The 15,560-nt window shown below is 40.9% G+C and overlaps 1 protein-coding gene across 2 annotated transcripts in view; it reads left to right on the forward strand.

Moving 5' to 3' along the window:
• The window catches only part of Efna5 (ephrin A5), a 276,111-nt gene that overhangs the window by 215,637 nt on the left and 44,914 nt on the right, over positions 1 to 15,560 (forward strand). For both annotated transcript variants that reach the window (XM_028755709.1, XM_028755710.1), the window contains exon 2: positions 15,197 to 15,489. In XM_028755709.1, coding sequence (XP_028611542.1) covers positions 15,197 to 15,489 — 293 coding nt within the window. The remainder of the gene's footprint in view (positions 1 to 15,196; positions 15,490 to 15,560) is intronic.

A 15,560-nucleotide genomic window follows, 5' to 3' on the forward strand; every position in this document is an offset into this window, starting at 1 on the left:
TTGAGATGAAAAACAAATAAATAGAAAACCTTATCTGAGAATTCATTCCTCTGGGGTCAAGCTTTCTTCTTCTCTTCCTCCTCTTTCTTCTCTTCCCCCTCTTCTTCTTCATCCTCTTCCTCCTTCTCTTCCTCCTCCTCCTCTTCTTTCTCCTTCTCTACCTCCTCCTCCTCTTCCTCCTTCTCTTCCTCTTCTTCCTCCTCCTCCTCTTCTTCCTTCTCTTCCTCCTTCTTTCTTCTTCTGTAGTCACCATAAAGAAAATTTTACTTCTAAGTTTAACTGTGTTGCCAAGTAGATTTGGAAAAGGATGTTTCTGTCCTGCATGTAGCAGCTGTGCTTACTGGTTTTATAATCTGTAATCTCTAATTGTGCTTCTATTTTAGTGTCAGTGTGCCTGAAGTGCAGGATTCTTTTCCAATGTTCAGACACAACTATTTAAAATTGAGGAGAGAGGTTTCAGCCATAAGTATTCTTCTCACCTCTGAGGTTCTCTTCCTGATGTGACGAGGCGAAATGCTTCTTCAAGCCTCCTGCAAGCTCTCCTTGCATTGCTTATACAAAGTTTCAAATGGGCTGTAGATTCGAGAGCATGTAAAACTCTGTACAGATTTTTGTCTGACTTTGCATTATTGTTAAGTCAGCGAGGATCCTAATGGACCACAGAGGATGAGACAACAAGAATCAAATCAATAAATACAAAAGGCAGACAGACTTGCATAAATTAGCACTCTAATAGGGAAAGATAAATATGTATTCTCATTCATCTTTCAAGTCATATGTGCTATTGAAAAGATCGCACCCTGATTTATTTTCAGCTTTGTTCGAGGGTGCAGAAACGGGAAGGCAGATGCAAGTAAATTGAGCATTGAGGAGCGTGCACTAAGCTGCTGGCATTAGATCAATGGATCAAATACAGTGTGTAGAACTCAGCATGATATGTCCACACGGGAGATTCTATTGTCAGCATTCCTTGCAGAAATATGAATACTCAACAGAGCTCTCGGGAGGGCTGGCTCCATGACCAGAATGTGTCTTGGTGAGATGAGGCTCAGATCTTCACATTTGGATACTAGGAGTGAACTATACCTTCATACTGTGCCTACTGAGGAAACAGCAGGGAGGATTTTTCTGGTGTTGAATGTGGGGAATGATGTTTCTAGAACCAGGGAAGTCACCGATCACCGCTGCTGCCGTGCCACACAGCGGTTTCATTAGCTATCACCAGCTCAACTCAAGGCATGCGTAGTGTATGACAAGGTGCTCCATTCCCCAGCTTCCAGTTGTACTGTGTGCCTTTCGGGGTACAATGGCTTTAGCACAGATCCCCTAAGTGCCAGGCTCCTAGTTACAATGTAACTAGTGAACACAGAACATCTGCTGTCACTCTGTCTATCCCTTCTATTATCTTGTTTGTACATCTACCTACCCAAAAGGTGGTGGGTATAGAAAAGGCTGCCAGCTAATCTTCATTGCCTTTGTATAAAAGGCAGAGAAGTTGAATGTGATTTGCCATCTTACATGGGCAGTGTCTAGCCCCAGGTAGCAAGCCGGTCATCTGTGTTGTTGGTTGATTCATTTGTAGGGCAATAAGGAACGCTAATTGTTTTAAGCTGGCACTTCTCCAGAAACCTCGCATATAGTCAAGAGAATCCTGCTAATCAGGGAGACGTTGGATGTCCTTTTTCATGACACTAGAATACTCTGGCTTGAGTAGCTATTTTTTAAAATGTGTATGAAATTCAGAGGTGTGTTGGCTGCTGTGGGTTTATTTTTATTTATTTATTTGGTTTTACTTGTAGAAACTTTCACTCTTTGGGAGGTCTTCTAGAAATTCCATCGTAGGGAAACCACTATTTGTACTATTGTAAGGAATATAATTAATTTGCTCATGTTGTTTTGATCCCAATAAATGAAGAGAGAATAAAGAGAATCATGTCTGCCAAGTATCAGCCCTTCTTATCTCTTCCTTTGCATATTTTAAAACTAGATCTTTCCTTAGCGTCCTTCCATTATGCTTAACTGTGACCAGCACTATATGGTCTTATTACATAGCTTGGTTTCATTAGGGCAATGAAAATGGTATTGAACAACAGCAATAATATAATGCAGGGAAACAGTTTGTAATTCAGCTGGAAATTGCTAATGCGGTAGACAGTCGATAACACAATCAGCTTGACTTTCGTAGGAAAACGAGCTCAATCTCTTCTGCTCTCCTAGCTGCTCGTCTCTGAGGGCAGGGCTGTGAGAATCTTCTGAGGCTCGTGCACACACGTGTGCGTACACACACACACACACACACACACACACACACCAGGATGCCCTAACGAGAAAGGTTTTTTATGAATCAAATTCAGACTGCTGCCTAAATTTCTGGGAAGCAGTACTATGTAAGACTGAAAATCTCCCCAAAGGATTTCCAAAAGAGATGTTACATACTTTACAGAACTGAAGAAAACATCTGTATGACAGGGTCCCTCAGAACCCGTCCACTTGTCTATTTCCTGATGGAGAAGCAAGGTTCTAAGGTAATTGGTGCTGACTAGTGAGTATCAAAGGGAAATGAGCAGGCTCCCTGATGGGGGCTTACACCGTGTGTGATGCATGCATGCTCTTGTGATCCCTAGGGACTAAGGGCAGTGAGTATGAGTAGTGTTTAGGAACAGAAAGGAGAATAACCTGGGGAAAGGGTTAGGTGGAGGGAAGCGGTGTGTGTGTGTGTGTGTGTGCGTGTGTGTGTGTCATATAATTACATTTTAATTTCGAAAAATGGAAAAAAATTAAAATAATACAAAACTTTTATTTTAAAGGCGTGTTTAGGTAGACTCTCACTGCTTTTTCTCTAGTAGCTTACTTGTGACAGTTAAGTCAAATGGAATGTTAAAGGCACATTTGGGAGGAGCTCGGTGTACGTGGTAATCACACAGTTACAAACACAGTGCTGTGCTTGAAGATGCTGTGGCACAATTTACCAGTAAGAAAGCCGGTCATGATATATCTGGTTTGGGGCTGTCTTATACTTTTTCTAGTCCTTCCAACCAGCACCCTCTCTTCCAGCACAGCCTCCTCCTATGTAGTCTAACGTCTTAAATACCCTGTCAGAGAACAACGGTGTTCCGTGTTCTCATTTACATCATCACTCATGGCTTGGTTTGCTTGGTTTAGGTTTTGATTTGTCTGACGCAGGACTAAGTTTGATGTTCTACTAGAAATGAGTCCCGTGCAGAAGTCTATATTTTTAGCTTTAGTACCAGGAATCTTTATTTATAATAAAATAAAATAATAAAATAAAATAAAATAAATAAAAACAATATGTGCTCCTATATGCCTCAATTTTCAGTTCACTTTCCCCTAGTGGGTTAGGATAGTCTTAACTTTTTAAAATTCAAAGCTGTAAGCTGAAGTTGCCTTGTGCTCCAGATGATGAAGTTTATCACATGGCCCATCAGCAGGACAGGCCTTTTCCTCCAGCCTTGACTGCTGCTTCTCACAGCTCACATGCTCCAGGCTGAGTTTGATGGTACCTCCTTGGATGCTGCTCTTCATCCATCCTGTGGATGGTGGGTTTTTGGTAGCTACCTGGTCAATGCATGCCATATGATACTTTTGCAAGTTATGGTTATTATAGCATAGGAACCAGCACTTTTAGGGACCATGACTTCTGCCTTTCTTACTGTCTTTGGGTGGATCTTAGTTCTTTCTCGTTGTGGAGTCTGTTTGTGGATAGGGGATTTTCCCTGCACTTGTAAATCTGAGTTCTCCAAAATGCATCCCCTGTTTATTTACACCCTACTTTTCTGAGGTAGGGTTGAAGGGTGTATTTTATATTTAATTTTTAGGATTGGAAAGAAAACCCTACAAGTTCCTTTTGACATATAAAAATGAGTTATGATTTTAATTAAATATTTGGCATGTACAATGTAGGAAGCAGATGTTGAATTAAAACTTCGACAAATGAAATTGGCCTTATTCTGTAAATAAATTGAATGACAAGCAATAGTCACAATTATCAGATGTTGGTCATAGATTCTGTGTGTTAAATTCCAGGCTGATGTAGCAGCAACCACAGGTTTTATAAACCCATTTATTGTTTTTTGACCCAGCTCATCAGCGCTGAGTTTGTTACTGGCCCTAGTTCAGTTTTTTTTGTTTGGTTGTTTTCTCTCACAGAAAAGAAAGAACACTTTTTTTTTTTTTTAATTTTTTTTTTATTTATTTATTATATGTAAGTACACTGTAGCTGTCTTCAGACACCCCACAAGAGGGTATCAGATATCATTACAGATGGTTGTGAGCCACCATGTGGTTGCTGGGATTTGAACTCAGGACCTCTGGAAGAGCAGTCAGTGCTCTTAACCACTGAGCCATCTCACCAGCCCCAGAAAGAACACTTTTAATAGCAATAAAATGTTAATGTTCACATGGTGGAATTTTGGGATCTGCAGTCGTCTAGCTGTGTGTTGAGGAAAGCCAGTTGTGACCCTTTCCTCTCGAAGCTCCTGGTGCTGACTTGTCAGCTGGTGTGGAGTGCCTGTTATCACCATGTCATTTCACCATCCTTGTATCTCATGTCCTTTGAAACTCAGGGCCTGTACAAGTGGCTCACTCAAAGCTTGTAGCAAGCCGTTCCAAAACTTCTGGGAGTTCAAGAGGAAGGTCACATTCTCTTGCTTTGAACTACAGTTTTGAAAGTGTATCTTTGAAAGTTGAGTTTATTAAAATGAAGAGGATGGAGAAAAACATCAGCTCGCCTCAGTCACTGAGATAAACAAGATTCAGGCAGGGAGGGCTGTTGTTCTACATGAGGATCCCTAATGCGCTTGGAATTGTTTCCCAGAAATAAATCATGAACTGTTTGTTTCTTACCTCCTCTTACATTTGCTTGAGATAGAGCAATCCGTCTCTTATTTTTAATGTTGGGTTATCCTTGCTTATATCACTCTGTGGTCCAGGCTATAAAAGTAAATATAGGAGCAGCTCTATGAATGAATATCCTTTTAATACCTTCAGGGAAGAAGTCATAGTAATAGTAAGCAGTACAAACCCACATTTATGTGATGACCTATAGTACTCTGCTCCCCTCCCCACCTCCTCACCCCCACCCTTCCCCGTCTTATGCCACAGGCTATCTGCCAATGTGTGCATTAAATGGCAGTTTCCTATGTTCTGATAGTAAGAAGCACCTTGTGTTTTTTTTTTGTGATGCTGAGACACATTTACTCTGATTTTTGAAGGGTGCTGCCATAGTCTATTTTAATTTCCAGGGTCAAAGAGGAGAAAATGGAGTAGTGACTTTTCTATAACACCTCCATTCCTTCTGTCTCTAAAGAGAAACCCCAGCTGAAACCTCAGGACAGAAAGGTTTCTGGGTGATAGCACAGACGCTTTTGTTATGCTATAAGTTAAGTTCAGAGGTGAACCTATCCCTGCTTAGGAAAATAGAGGGTCTTCTCTGCTTGGAACAGCTCATGGGATTTTGAGCATCTCCATATGCAGGATGCTGTGGGGTGTGCAACCGGGGCTTAAGGCTACCAGCTTCCCTTTCCTCTCAGGCCCCTCCTCCCTGAGAATTTTTGGCTATTCTTTATTGCATTTCCTCAACTTATTACTCATTATTTCTTCTTACAGTCACCGATAGTATTATAACTTGAAAGCACTCCACTTTCTTCTATACTATTAATTTTATGTTTAAGATCCAGTATTACCCAGGCTATGGTTACAAACTAGAATAGACTTGGCAACTTAAGTAATTAAGTAACATTTATTTTCTGGAGGCAGAAGGTACAACATCAAGATCCAGCAGGGGTTGGTTAAGGATATATAAAAGGCTTATGAGCAGCCCCCTTCTCACAGTACCTCCCACGGCCAACAGAGGGGGCGATCTGATCCCTCCTCTTAAAAGGACATTAATTCTATTGGATAAGGGCTCTGCCTTAACACTCCCTTGTAACCTAATTATTCTCATAAAGACTCTGTCTCAAATACATTCATATAGAGGTTAGACTTTCAATGTCTAGGCATAGAGTTGCATTAAGTGAATAATACAGCAAATATGGAAGAAAAGAAACACTCATGTCTTAAAGGGACAGGAGACCATGATGGGCACTTTGGAACAGGTTGGTACTCTTCAAGCTGGTGCTTGCTTTACATACATGCTCTGGTGGTGATAGTTTTAGGGAAGATATTTCTAACCCTCCAGCATTGTGGCCAGGTAGAGACTAAGGACAATGAATTAATTCTGGCCTGTAGTCCCAAAGATCAGAGTCACTGCCCAGTGGTGACTGGCTGATGGCAGAGAAATTTGATTTCTTCTCCTCACTTGGGGTTAAGCCTCAGAGAGCCTGGATGCTAGGCAGTTTGTATGCTCCACATCTCTCTGCACCAAAACCCTGCCTGCTTTGGGCCTGACCTGAGCAGACAGAGCCTCCAGACCCAAAGATCCTCTGGATTGCCAGCTTCTGGTTGCCGGGGACACAACTCAGAACAGAACAGTGGTTGGCAGAGGCTGAAAGGAGTCTTGGGTGTTCTGCCAGTGTGATAGGCGGCTGCAGGGTTTTGTGAAGCAGACTGCTGAACCCTCTCAAATAGAGGCACCCAGTGCTGCTCAGCTGTGTAATTGGGATGGAAATGGGCCAATGCGAGGCAGCAGTTTGTGCTTAACCTTTTGGGAGTCTTGTTCCAGGAGACTTGAGGGGGGGCAACATTACAAATAATAAGCTTCTCCGCCTGATTTGTAATGAATTAGTAATAAACGGCCTGGTGCTGTACAAAAGTATGCCGATTACAGCGCAGCCTCAGCTAAGAGCACGGGACCACATCTTATTTTGATCAGCTGTAGCATAGCAAAGACATGTAATTATCATAATCTAACAATTAGCTTGGCATCACTTTCCAGTGTTTAATTACCCCGATAAATGGTAATTGAATAGAGGACTTAATGACAAGAGAGAAACTTTCATTCTGCCTTAGGTGCTCAAGTTGCCTCCTTGGCTAGGCATAATTTTCTAGCATTGCTTGAACAACAGTCCTGATTATCATTTTCTCTTTTGCAGCCCGCCATTATTTGGTTTCGTGCTCTTGACCATATATATATATCTCATACCATTGAAGTGTTCTGGAAATTTCATACAGGGACACAGGATCCACAAGATCATTCCACGCTTTACAAATCACTTTGTTTTCAACTAAAATTTCCCTTCTTTGGACACACGTTGAAGTGCAGGTACTCAGCCAGCGGTTGGGGTGACTGACAGTAGATGCTGCAGCATAAAGGAGATGGGTGGATAATAGACCTACAGGCATGTCCCAGCCTTCCCCTCCCCCCACCCCAAATCTACCCATTTTCTTCAGATGGATCCAATACTTTTAATGGCAATAATGAACATCTAATTTATTGATACTCCAGATTTCATCTCCTTTCCCTTCTTAACCTTATTCCCAGTCAGATTTTTATTCAGCCACTCAAAAGTCTTAAGTGGTCCATGAACCTAGCTACCTCTTGCATGCCATCTTGCATAGCAATGACAGCAATCTCTGCTTTACAAACCAACGTTTTCTATGAGCTGATATTATTATTCATTGGCACACATGTTCTCTTTTGGCTGATATGGGTCAAAGTAAAAAATAGCCATAAAACATACATAGTTTCTCTTTCTTCTTGCCTATTGTGTCTTGCTTATTTAGCAATGAATTCATGTAGACTAATTCCACATAGGTCGTGGAGTTTTCAGTTATTGAAAAGTCAGGGCATTCTGAGGCTTAGAAGATAACTTTCAAAAAGTTATCATCAGCTCATGCAGATATTTCACTTAATATATCTTAGGTAGTTAAGAAGTATCAAGTCATTATTTTCCACAAAGCTCTCCTTGAGTTGGTGACAAAAGAAGAGATTTATAATTACTCTTTCGTTATTATTACTTCTGAAACTAAGAATGGCCTGGAATTGTGCCAGATGCTACCATTCCACAGCAGATAGAGCGACATGCTTAGAAGTTAGCACCTTGGTGGCTGGTTCATTGGTTTGATAGATTCCCATGTACCCTGATCGTAATCAACTCATTCAGTCTGTTCCTAAGACATTGGCTGTATCACTTATTTGATGATTTCTTTTTCTGGACCTACTCTTCGTCAGTCTGTATATATGTGTCAGGGACTCTGCCCCATATACTTAAAAGGCCCTAAAACTCCAGATGGCTAAGAGCCTACCCCAGCCTTGTGGGACACTCCTGGACGGCAGATGTAGTGAGAAAGAGCCTATTCTGCATTGTAAAAGTGACCCACACTAAGACCACACTGATTGCCAGATGTTAATTCTTTATTTTTGTTTCTATTTGACGTGATGTGTGATGTGCCCTGTTGGGTCTCTGCTTGGTTAACAGGCTGACTTGGCCTGTTGACATTGACATGCTCTCATTCCCTGCCTCCGGCTTCACTAGGGGCTTAAAAGCAATTAGACTGTCACCCAAAATACCCGGATCCTTTCTAAAGAAAAGTCTTGTTTAGGTCTTGCCAATTTAATGCTTTGTTTCCTTTGGAGGTCCTCTGTCAAGCTAATAAAACAAACTCCAAATGAGTTAAAACACTGGTAAAGAGAACCTTCTGTGTGTCTTGTGTTTGAAGCAGGTGCTGCTTACAGGAAATACATTTTATAAAAAATTTCAGACTCATGTGATACTAGACTATCAACAAAGCAAACTATCTGTTTAAGATACATATCTACCATTTGATAAGGGTAACTATTACCAGATATGGGATTTTAAAGCGCACACACATAGTACAGAGAAAAAAAAACCCAAAGTCAAAGTTAGTGTATTACAGATGGATTCTTATATCCAGCCAGGAATTATATACCTTCTTAATATTACCAACAGTTAATGAGAGTGGTCATGCCACAGAGCTCGCACTAACAAAGCATGCACATCTGTGGATTCTGTTTGGCATTTTCATGAATGGATCAACAGAGCACTTAAATCTGGAAAGTAAGTATTTCATCAGTACCTTACACGTCACTGGGTGAAAAGGTATTCAGTGTAGCAGAAGCTATTAGCACATGCACTGCACCACATATATGCAGCTTATAGTGGTCTGAATTTCATCTGCCAAAGAGAAGGGTGGACTTGCATATCCCTGAGATGCACACGGAAGCACATTTCCTGCTCTGGTTTGTGAGTCTCACTTCTCTCACAGCCTGGAAGAGGTAGGCAGCCCAGTGCTGTGTGTTGGTCGTCATCAGCTTCAACTGATCTGGTTGTGCTGAAACTATCTGCACCTCAAACTCCATGTCCTGGGTGTGAAAGGGGATTACCAACTTACCCCAAAGATCCTCCCATTTTAGCCCAGGAGAGAGGGGGAAAGTTTAAAATTAGCAAAACAAATATTTGTTCAGCCCTCAGTGCTGCTCCGACACCATTTATCTGTGCCAAGTTTCATTTGCTGTTTATATTTTATCCGTTAACCTCTACAGGAAAACGAAAAAAGAACATCTTCAGCTTTAGGGTAGAGACCATAAGGCTTGCATTCTGCGCCATGAGAAAGAGCAGAAGGAGCCAGGGGGAGGCATGTTATGCAACAGGGCTGCTGTCCTACCCATTGCACAGAAGCACAGTTAAAAACTGAAGCCCAAGTCTCTTATGGGGGCCCTGTTGGATCCATTTGGGGCGAGTGAGAAATTCTTCTGGCTAACAGACACATCTTATTCTGTAATTAGACTTTAAATCAGAACTAGTGGAATTGAAAGACAGCCGCTGTAGAGCCGTACTTGCTCTAGATTTGGTTTAAAATTGGAGAGGAACCCTGAGCCGATAAATTTGCTTAATCTTTGATCATAAATCATATCATTCTTTTGCATTTCAGCTCCAGAATGTAATCCATTAGGTTGCCCTGTAATTAAAGAAGTGATGGCTCAGTCTTGTTCAAATAGGAATCACCTCTTGACATGTTAAAATACATTTGAAATGTAGTCATCAGCCATCCAATTGGAGCGAGATAACATTTTCATTGTGGAATCCTTTAAGACATTACCCGAAGGGGAATAAAGGTGCCCCGAAGCTCCCTAACTTCTGATGGCACTGTCTTGTTTCAGTGGTGCTGTTTCTGCATTTATGGAGGGAAGCCACTTCACTCAGGAGCTGCCTGATAAAATACCTCACTACGTATTTCCCTGGAAGCAGGCTCTCTGCTGTGCCAGCAACATATGCTATAGGCCAATTTAGAATGTTTTAAATAGGCACCATCCCCTTCCTTTTCCAGCTACTAAAGTGAAATGCATTTGGCTCTAGCAAAGGAGGATGGATCGAGAGCAGGCATGTGGGAGAACGTGGCTGGAGCGAGATCGTGCCTCTGGAGCAGCATATCCTAGAGCCAAGATGTTGCCTCCATCCTTCTGTTTCTGTTTGCTCTCTATCTGTCAAGATCCACAAGGCAGAGGTATATGTTAGAGGAGGAGGTAAGGTCAGTGACATGAAACAGCATCCACTGACAAAGACAGCTGGGCCGTATCTATTTGCTTTAACAAAGAGTCACCAAAGGACAAGATTATGTTAAGAACTCTGCTGATAAAGAACCCAAGAACTCAAGGACTAGATGCTCCATTCCTCAGTGACCCAGAGTGGAAAAGAAAGTGGTTAACAGGACAGAGATGTTATACTTCAGGCTGGCTCATCCTGTCCAGTGATGCTTTAGTTCATGTCTCAATATGCATTTGAGGGCGCATCATTGAGAACTCAGTGAAGAGACAGCCGTCGTAGTTGTGTCTTGTCCATATTTGATATGAGCTTTGAGATTCAAGTCATGATTGTCTTCTAACTGCACAGATTAGCTAAAGAAAGAGATATTAACACTGGTTTTAAATTGATGATCAAGATTAAGTTTGGTCACGTGTTGAAAAGTCAGCAGCCAAATTCTGTAAGACATATCCACTCAACTGCATTTGGAGGTGTATTTCCCAGGTTTCCCATAGTTCCTTGCTTTTGTGGTCATTTGGCCACAAGTTGTCCTTGAACTGTGCCTGTCCTTCAATCAATCAATCAATCAAGTGGCTTCCGTTTCCACCTTCCACCAAGTATATAATTGATAATTTACTCTAAGTATTGGGGAAGATTAAAGGGGTTTAGTTTTTGTGAATTTTATTCCTTTTTTAAAAAAGATTTATTTATTTTATTTATATGAGAACATTATTGTACTCTTCAGATACAGCAGAAGAGAACATCCTGTTACATATGGTTGTGAGCCACCATGTGGTTTCTGGGAATTAAACTCAGGACCTCTAGAAGAGCAGCCAGTGCTCTTAACTGCTGAAGCATCTCTCCAGCCCTGAGTTTTATTCTTAGTCAAGTGAAACAGACCTTTTGTGATATAGATGACATTGATCCTTAACCAATCTACTGCTCAATTTTGATAGGTATGTCAAATAAATTTTGCTGTAGGAGAATAGTATTGCCTGTTGTGTGGAACAATGATCTGATCAGCCATGTGTCCCAGTGAGGAGCAGGGGTCATCTTTCTAGACATGTGAGATGTTTCTGGCTCCTGAGATATTTACATTGCGAGGACAGTCATAATGGTGTTTTCTACAGATGAAATCCCCTGACTAAATCCAGTGAGTGTTCATGCTTCTGCACTGTGAACCAGTGATAATTTAGTAGAAGAAGAATGACTGCTGCTTTATTGGTGGGGTGCCAGATATTATAGCTCTTAACAAGATACAGGGATCTCAGAGGCCAGTGCTAGACACAGTGAGTAAAACTAGAGGAAGTAAAAAAGAGGAGAAATTTGCAGGGAAAGTAGCTATTGACTAACCTGTTAACGTGGTGGCTGTGTGCCCCAGGGCATCTATAAATATTGGCATTCAAAGTCTTTCTAGAATCTTTCTAGATGAGTATTTCTGCTTTGATGTGAGCCCAAGCTCAGGAAAGCTGTTTCCTGATGGAAAAAGATCTCTTTATGTGAATGACTGCTGAGCCTGAGAATACTTTATTCTGTGAAAGACTAGAATAATGTGCATGAGTTAAGAGCTTCCCCTTGGCTGCTGGTTTAGGATTTTGGAATCAAGTGAGTAGGCAGGGAGGAGAAGCAGGGCTTAACTTATATTGATACCCCCCTAAAGTAAACTGGTACCCACACTTCTAAGAGGCTGCCATTGTAAGAAGAGAAGCTGCTACAACTATGGAGCTATCCTACCATGGGGCCCTCATGGTTACAAAGAGAGAATAAGCTTCAGAACCACATAAGACTTGGGTTCTGATTTTAGCCCCACCACCTATAAACTGTGAAACATTGGCCTGGAGAGGATAATGTCCTCTCTGGATGCTATTCCTGTTTGTTAATGTAAGCATAACTCAGGGTAGTTATTTTGAGTATTTCATATTATATGCATTTCATAGATGTAGGACACACACAAAAATCAAGGACAGCAAATGCTTGTTATATCAGTGAATGGAAAAGAGAACTGGAATCCCATTGAGAATGAGAATTCTCCCTCTAGGGACTATGAAGTGGTCCTATGGACATGGTGTTAGCGATTTAATCTCTTAGGAAATGTAGTATGAAGAACATTAGCTCCGAGGTCATTTTCCCCTCTACCTTTTACTAGCTAGGAACACTGGGCATGTCACTTGATTCCTTAAACTCGGTTTCTTTGTCTTTGAATGGATATAACAACATGGGTAGTCTGTGGTGCTGTGGTGAATATTAACTAAAATAATGAATGTCACACAGAAAGTGCTCAGTGTTAAGCCACCCTTGTGAGTTTCTTCACGGTGAGTTAGCCATAACCACTTTGTACTCAAGGGGTAGGGATTGGGGGGCTTGGTATAAAATAAGACTATCTCATGCTATCTAGAATTTTCTTTTATACTTGAGCACATTATATAACACCTTCCATGAATTTCAGTTAGTTATTGTTTACATACATACATACATACACATATATATACATATTATATATATGTCATATTATTATATGTCATATATATATATATACATACATATATATATATTTTTTTTCTTTGACATGCAATAGTAAACAAACTTGTACAAATTAAAGATCTGAACCCAAATAGACAGACCTATAATCCTATCACTTAGGGGGCACATACAAAAGGTTTAGTAGCTCAAGGCCATTCTTGGCCCAGAGCAGATTCCAGTATAGCCTCAGCTACGTAACACCCTGTCTGAAAAGACAGACAAGCAAGGAACTGAAATAGAAGTGGGAATTGACTATGATAGATTATCGTCTTTGGATATTGATAGAAGAAGAGAAATACTAGTCTCTCGAAGAATCGCATGTTTAAAATAGACACCTCAGTAATTTACTTATCTCACATAAAAGCACAGTATCCCCTGAAGGGAATACTAGTCAACCCAGTGTAGAATGGGTTTTCAGTTCCGTAGTTTGCATCATTAAAATTTTAGTAACATTAATAGAGATAAAGATGGAAAAGGTGAACTGAGCATGAAAATAATAATAATAATGTGACAACATGGCTTGTAATTGTAGAGTAACAGAATTACAGAATAAAGGAGTAACAGGGTGAGCCCAGGTAGCCACACTTTTCATTTTCAATTTGAGCACTTTTGAATGCTAGTCAAGCTAGTGTGAGTGACACTTAGGGAGAGAAAAAAATTCCCCCTTGAATGTCTTTAAAATCTGTAATAATAATATAATAGTATAAAGTGCATCTGGGCATCACCTTCTGCTGCAGTTCTTGTCTGGCTTTTGTCCAAAGCTGTCAGGCTACTCTTGAGAGCTGATGATTCATAGCCCAGCACCTTTTATCTGAACATTGCCATGTCTTTTCTTTGTACTTTAGCAGTGATGTTACCTTGATGTTCAAAAATCTTTTAAAAGCAACAGTCTTTCCTTTCTTGACAAATCATTGTCTGTGAGTAATGAAGAAGAGGTAAACTCATGAGCATTCTAAACACAAAGAAACACACATGGGTCTCTTTGCAAGAAGTGGTCCACAAGAGAGGATTCTCAGTGAAATGTGGATGCTCTGATGAAACCTCAAGATGTTTTTCCTGTGCCTCCTTCTCTGAGACTTGAGGGGCCTTGGGAGATAAGCAGGGTGGATTCTCATTGTTATCCTATCTTACGTGTAGGGAAACTGAGGCTCTGGATGATTTAATGACTTCACCAGATTGGATTCTTAAAACTATTTCTTCTCACTCAACGAGTAGCGCCATCCTTTTCCTTTCTAAACAATGTTGTCTCTCCAAAGGAAATCTTTGTCAGAGAGTATTTAGCATTGAGAGGAAAAGTGGTCTATTTCTCCCAGGCCGGACATTAGTTCCTAGGTGCTGAAAGTCTCATGTGTGGGTCCTCCATTTTAAAAACTCATTGGGAAACTGGAGGGCGTTGGAGGATCCTGGAATGAGGAGTCTGGGAATCATCCCAGAGATAACCAAAGGAATGAACGAGTTTCACGTGTGGGGAAAAGGAAAGGAAAACACAGAAACTGCTGACATCTCTGAATGTTTTATAGACTACCTTGCAGAAGAGGAATTAGATTTGCCCTTTGTAACTCCAGGAACAGAAGTCGGAACAGTGGGTAGAAATTACACAGAAGCAGATTTATGCTCAATATAGGAAGAAAGTTTCTAACATTTAGAGATGTCCAAAAATGGAATTGACCCGCTCATCATCACTGGGAAGTGTTCATGTGAGACTGACTGTCCAGCGTGAAGATTATGGCACTTTATGAGTGCTGTATTTCAGCAGGAACATGGTTTTATGGGGAACCTTTCTGAGGGCTTAGGGAAGAATTTCCTCACAAGCTAAAAACAAAAGTTCTTTCTTTTTTGTACACTTTCCTGCCATGACTTTAGACTGAGAAAGATTTACCCATATGATTCTTCTCACTTCAGTTTGTCCTGTGAAATAACTTTCAGCTGTTTGGGGGAAGTTATTAATTAAAACAGAGAAGCCATCATTTTATAAAATTAAACTGAAGTGGGCATTTGGTGGTACTTGCAGGGCTGGTGTGTGTGTGTGTGTGTGTGTGTGTGTGTGTGTGTGTGTGTGTGTATGTATGTATTATGTTTAAAACATTTCAAATCAGGCTATAATTCATAAGTGTTCAGTGAAGACTTTTCATATTTAATGTTTTATCTTCAGAGTTATTGAAGGATACAACTGTTGATTCCAAGCAGAAATACCTCCCTGTATGAATTACAGTATTCTTTCCTTCTGTTTCCAACAGATTCCAGAGGGGTGACTACCACATTGATGTCTGTATCAATGACTACCTGGATGTTTTCTGCCCTCACTATGAGGACTCTGTCCCAGAAGATAAGACTGAGCGCTATATCCTGTACATGGTGAATTTTGATGGCTACAGTGCCTGCGACCACACGTCCAAAGGGTTCAAGAGATGGGAATGTAACCGGCCTCACTCTCCAAATGGACCGCTGAAGTTCTCGGAAAAATTCCAGCTCTTCACTCCCTTTTCTTTAGGATTTGAATTCAGGCCAGGCCGAGAGTATTTCTACATCTGTGAGTACATGGAGATTTATTATTTTGTGGGGCAGCTGCAGAACTCTGACTGATTTCTTTTTTTAACCTGT

The sequence above is a fragment of the Grammomys surdaster genome, unplaced genomic scaffold (genome assembly GCF_004785775.1).
Source record: "Grammomys surdaster isolate TR1022 unplaced genomic scaffold, NIH_TR_1.0 126076, whole genome shotgun sequence".
In the NCBI taxonomy this organism is placed as follows: domain Eukaryota; kingdom Metazoa; phylum Chordata; class Mammalia; order Rodentia; family Muridae; genus Grammomys; species Grammomys surdaster.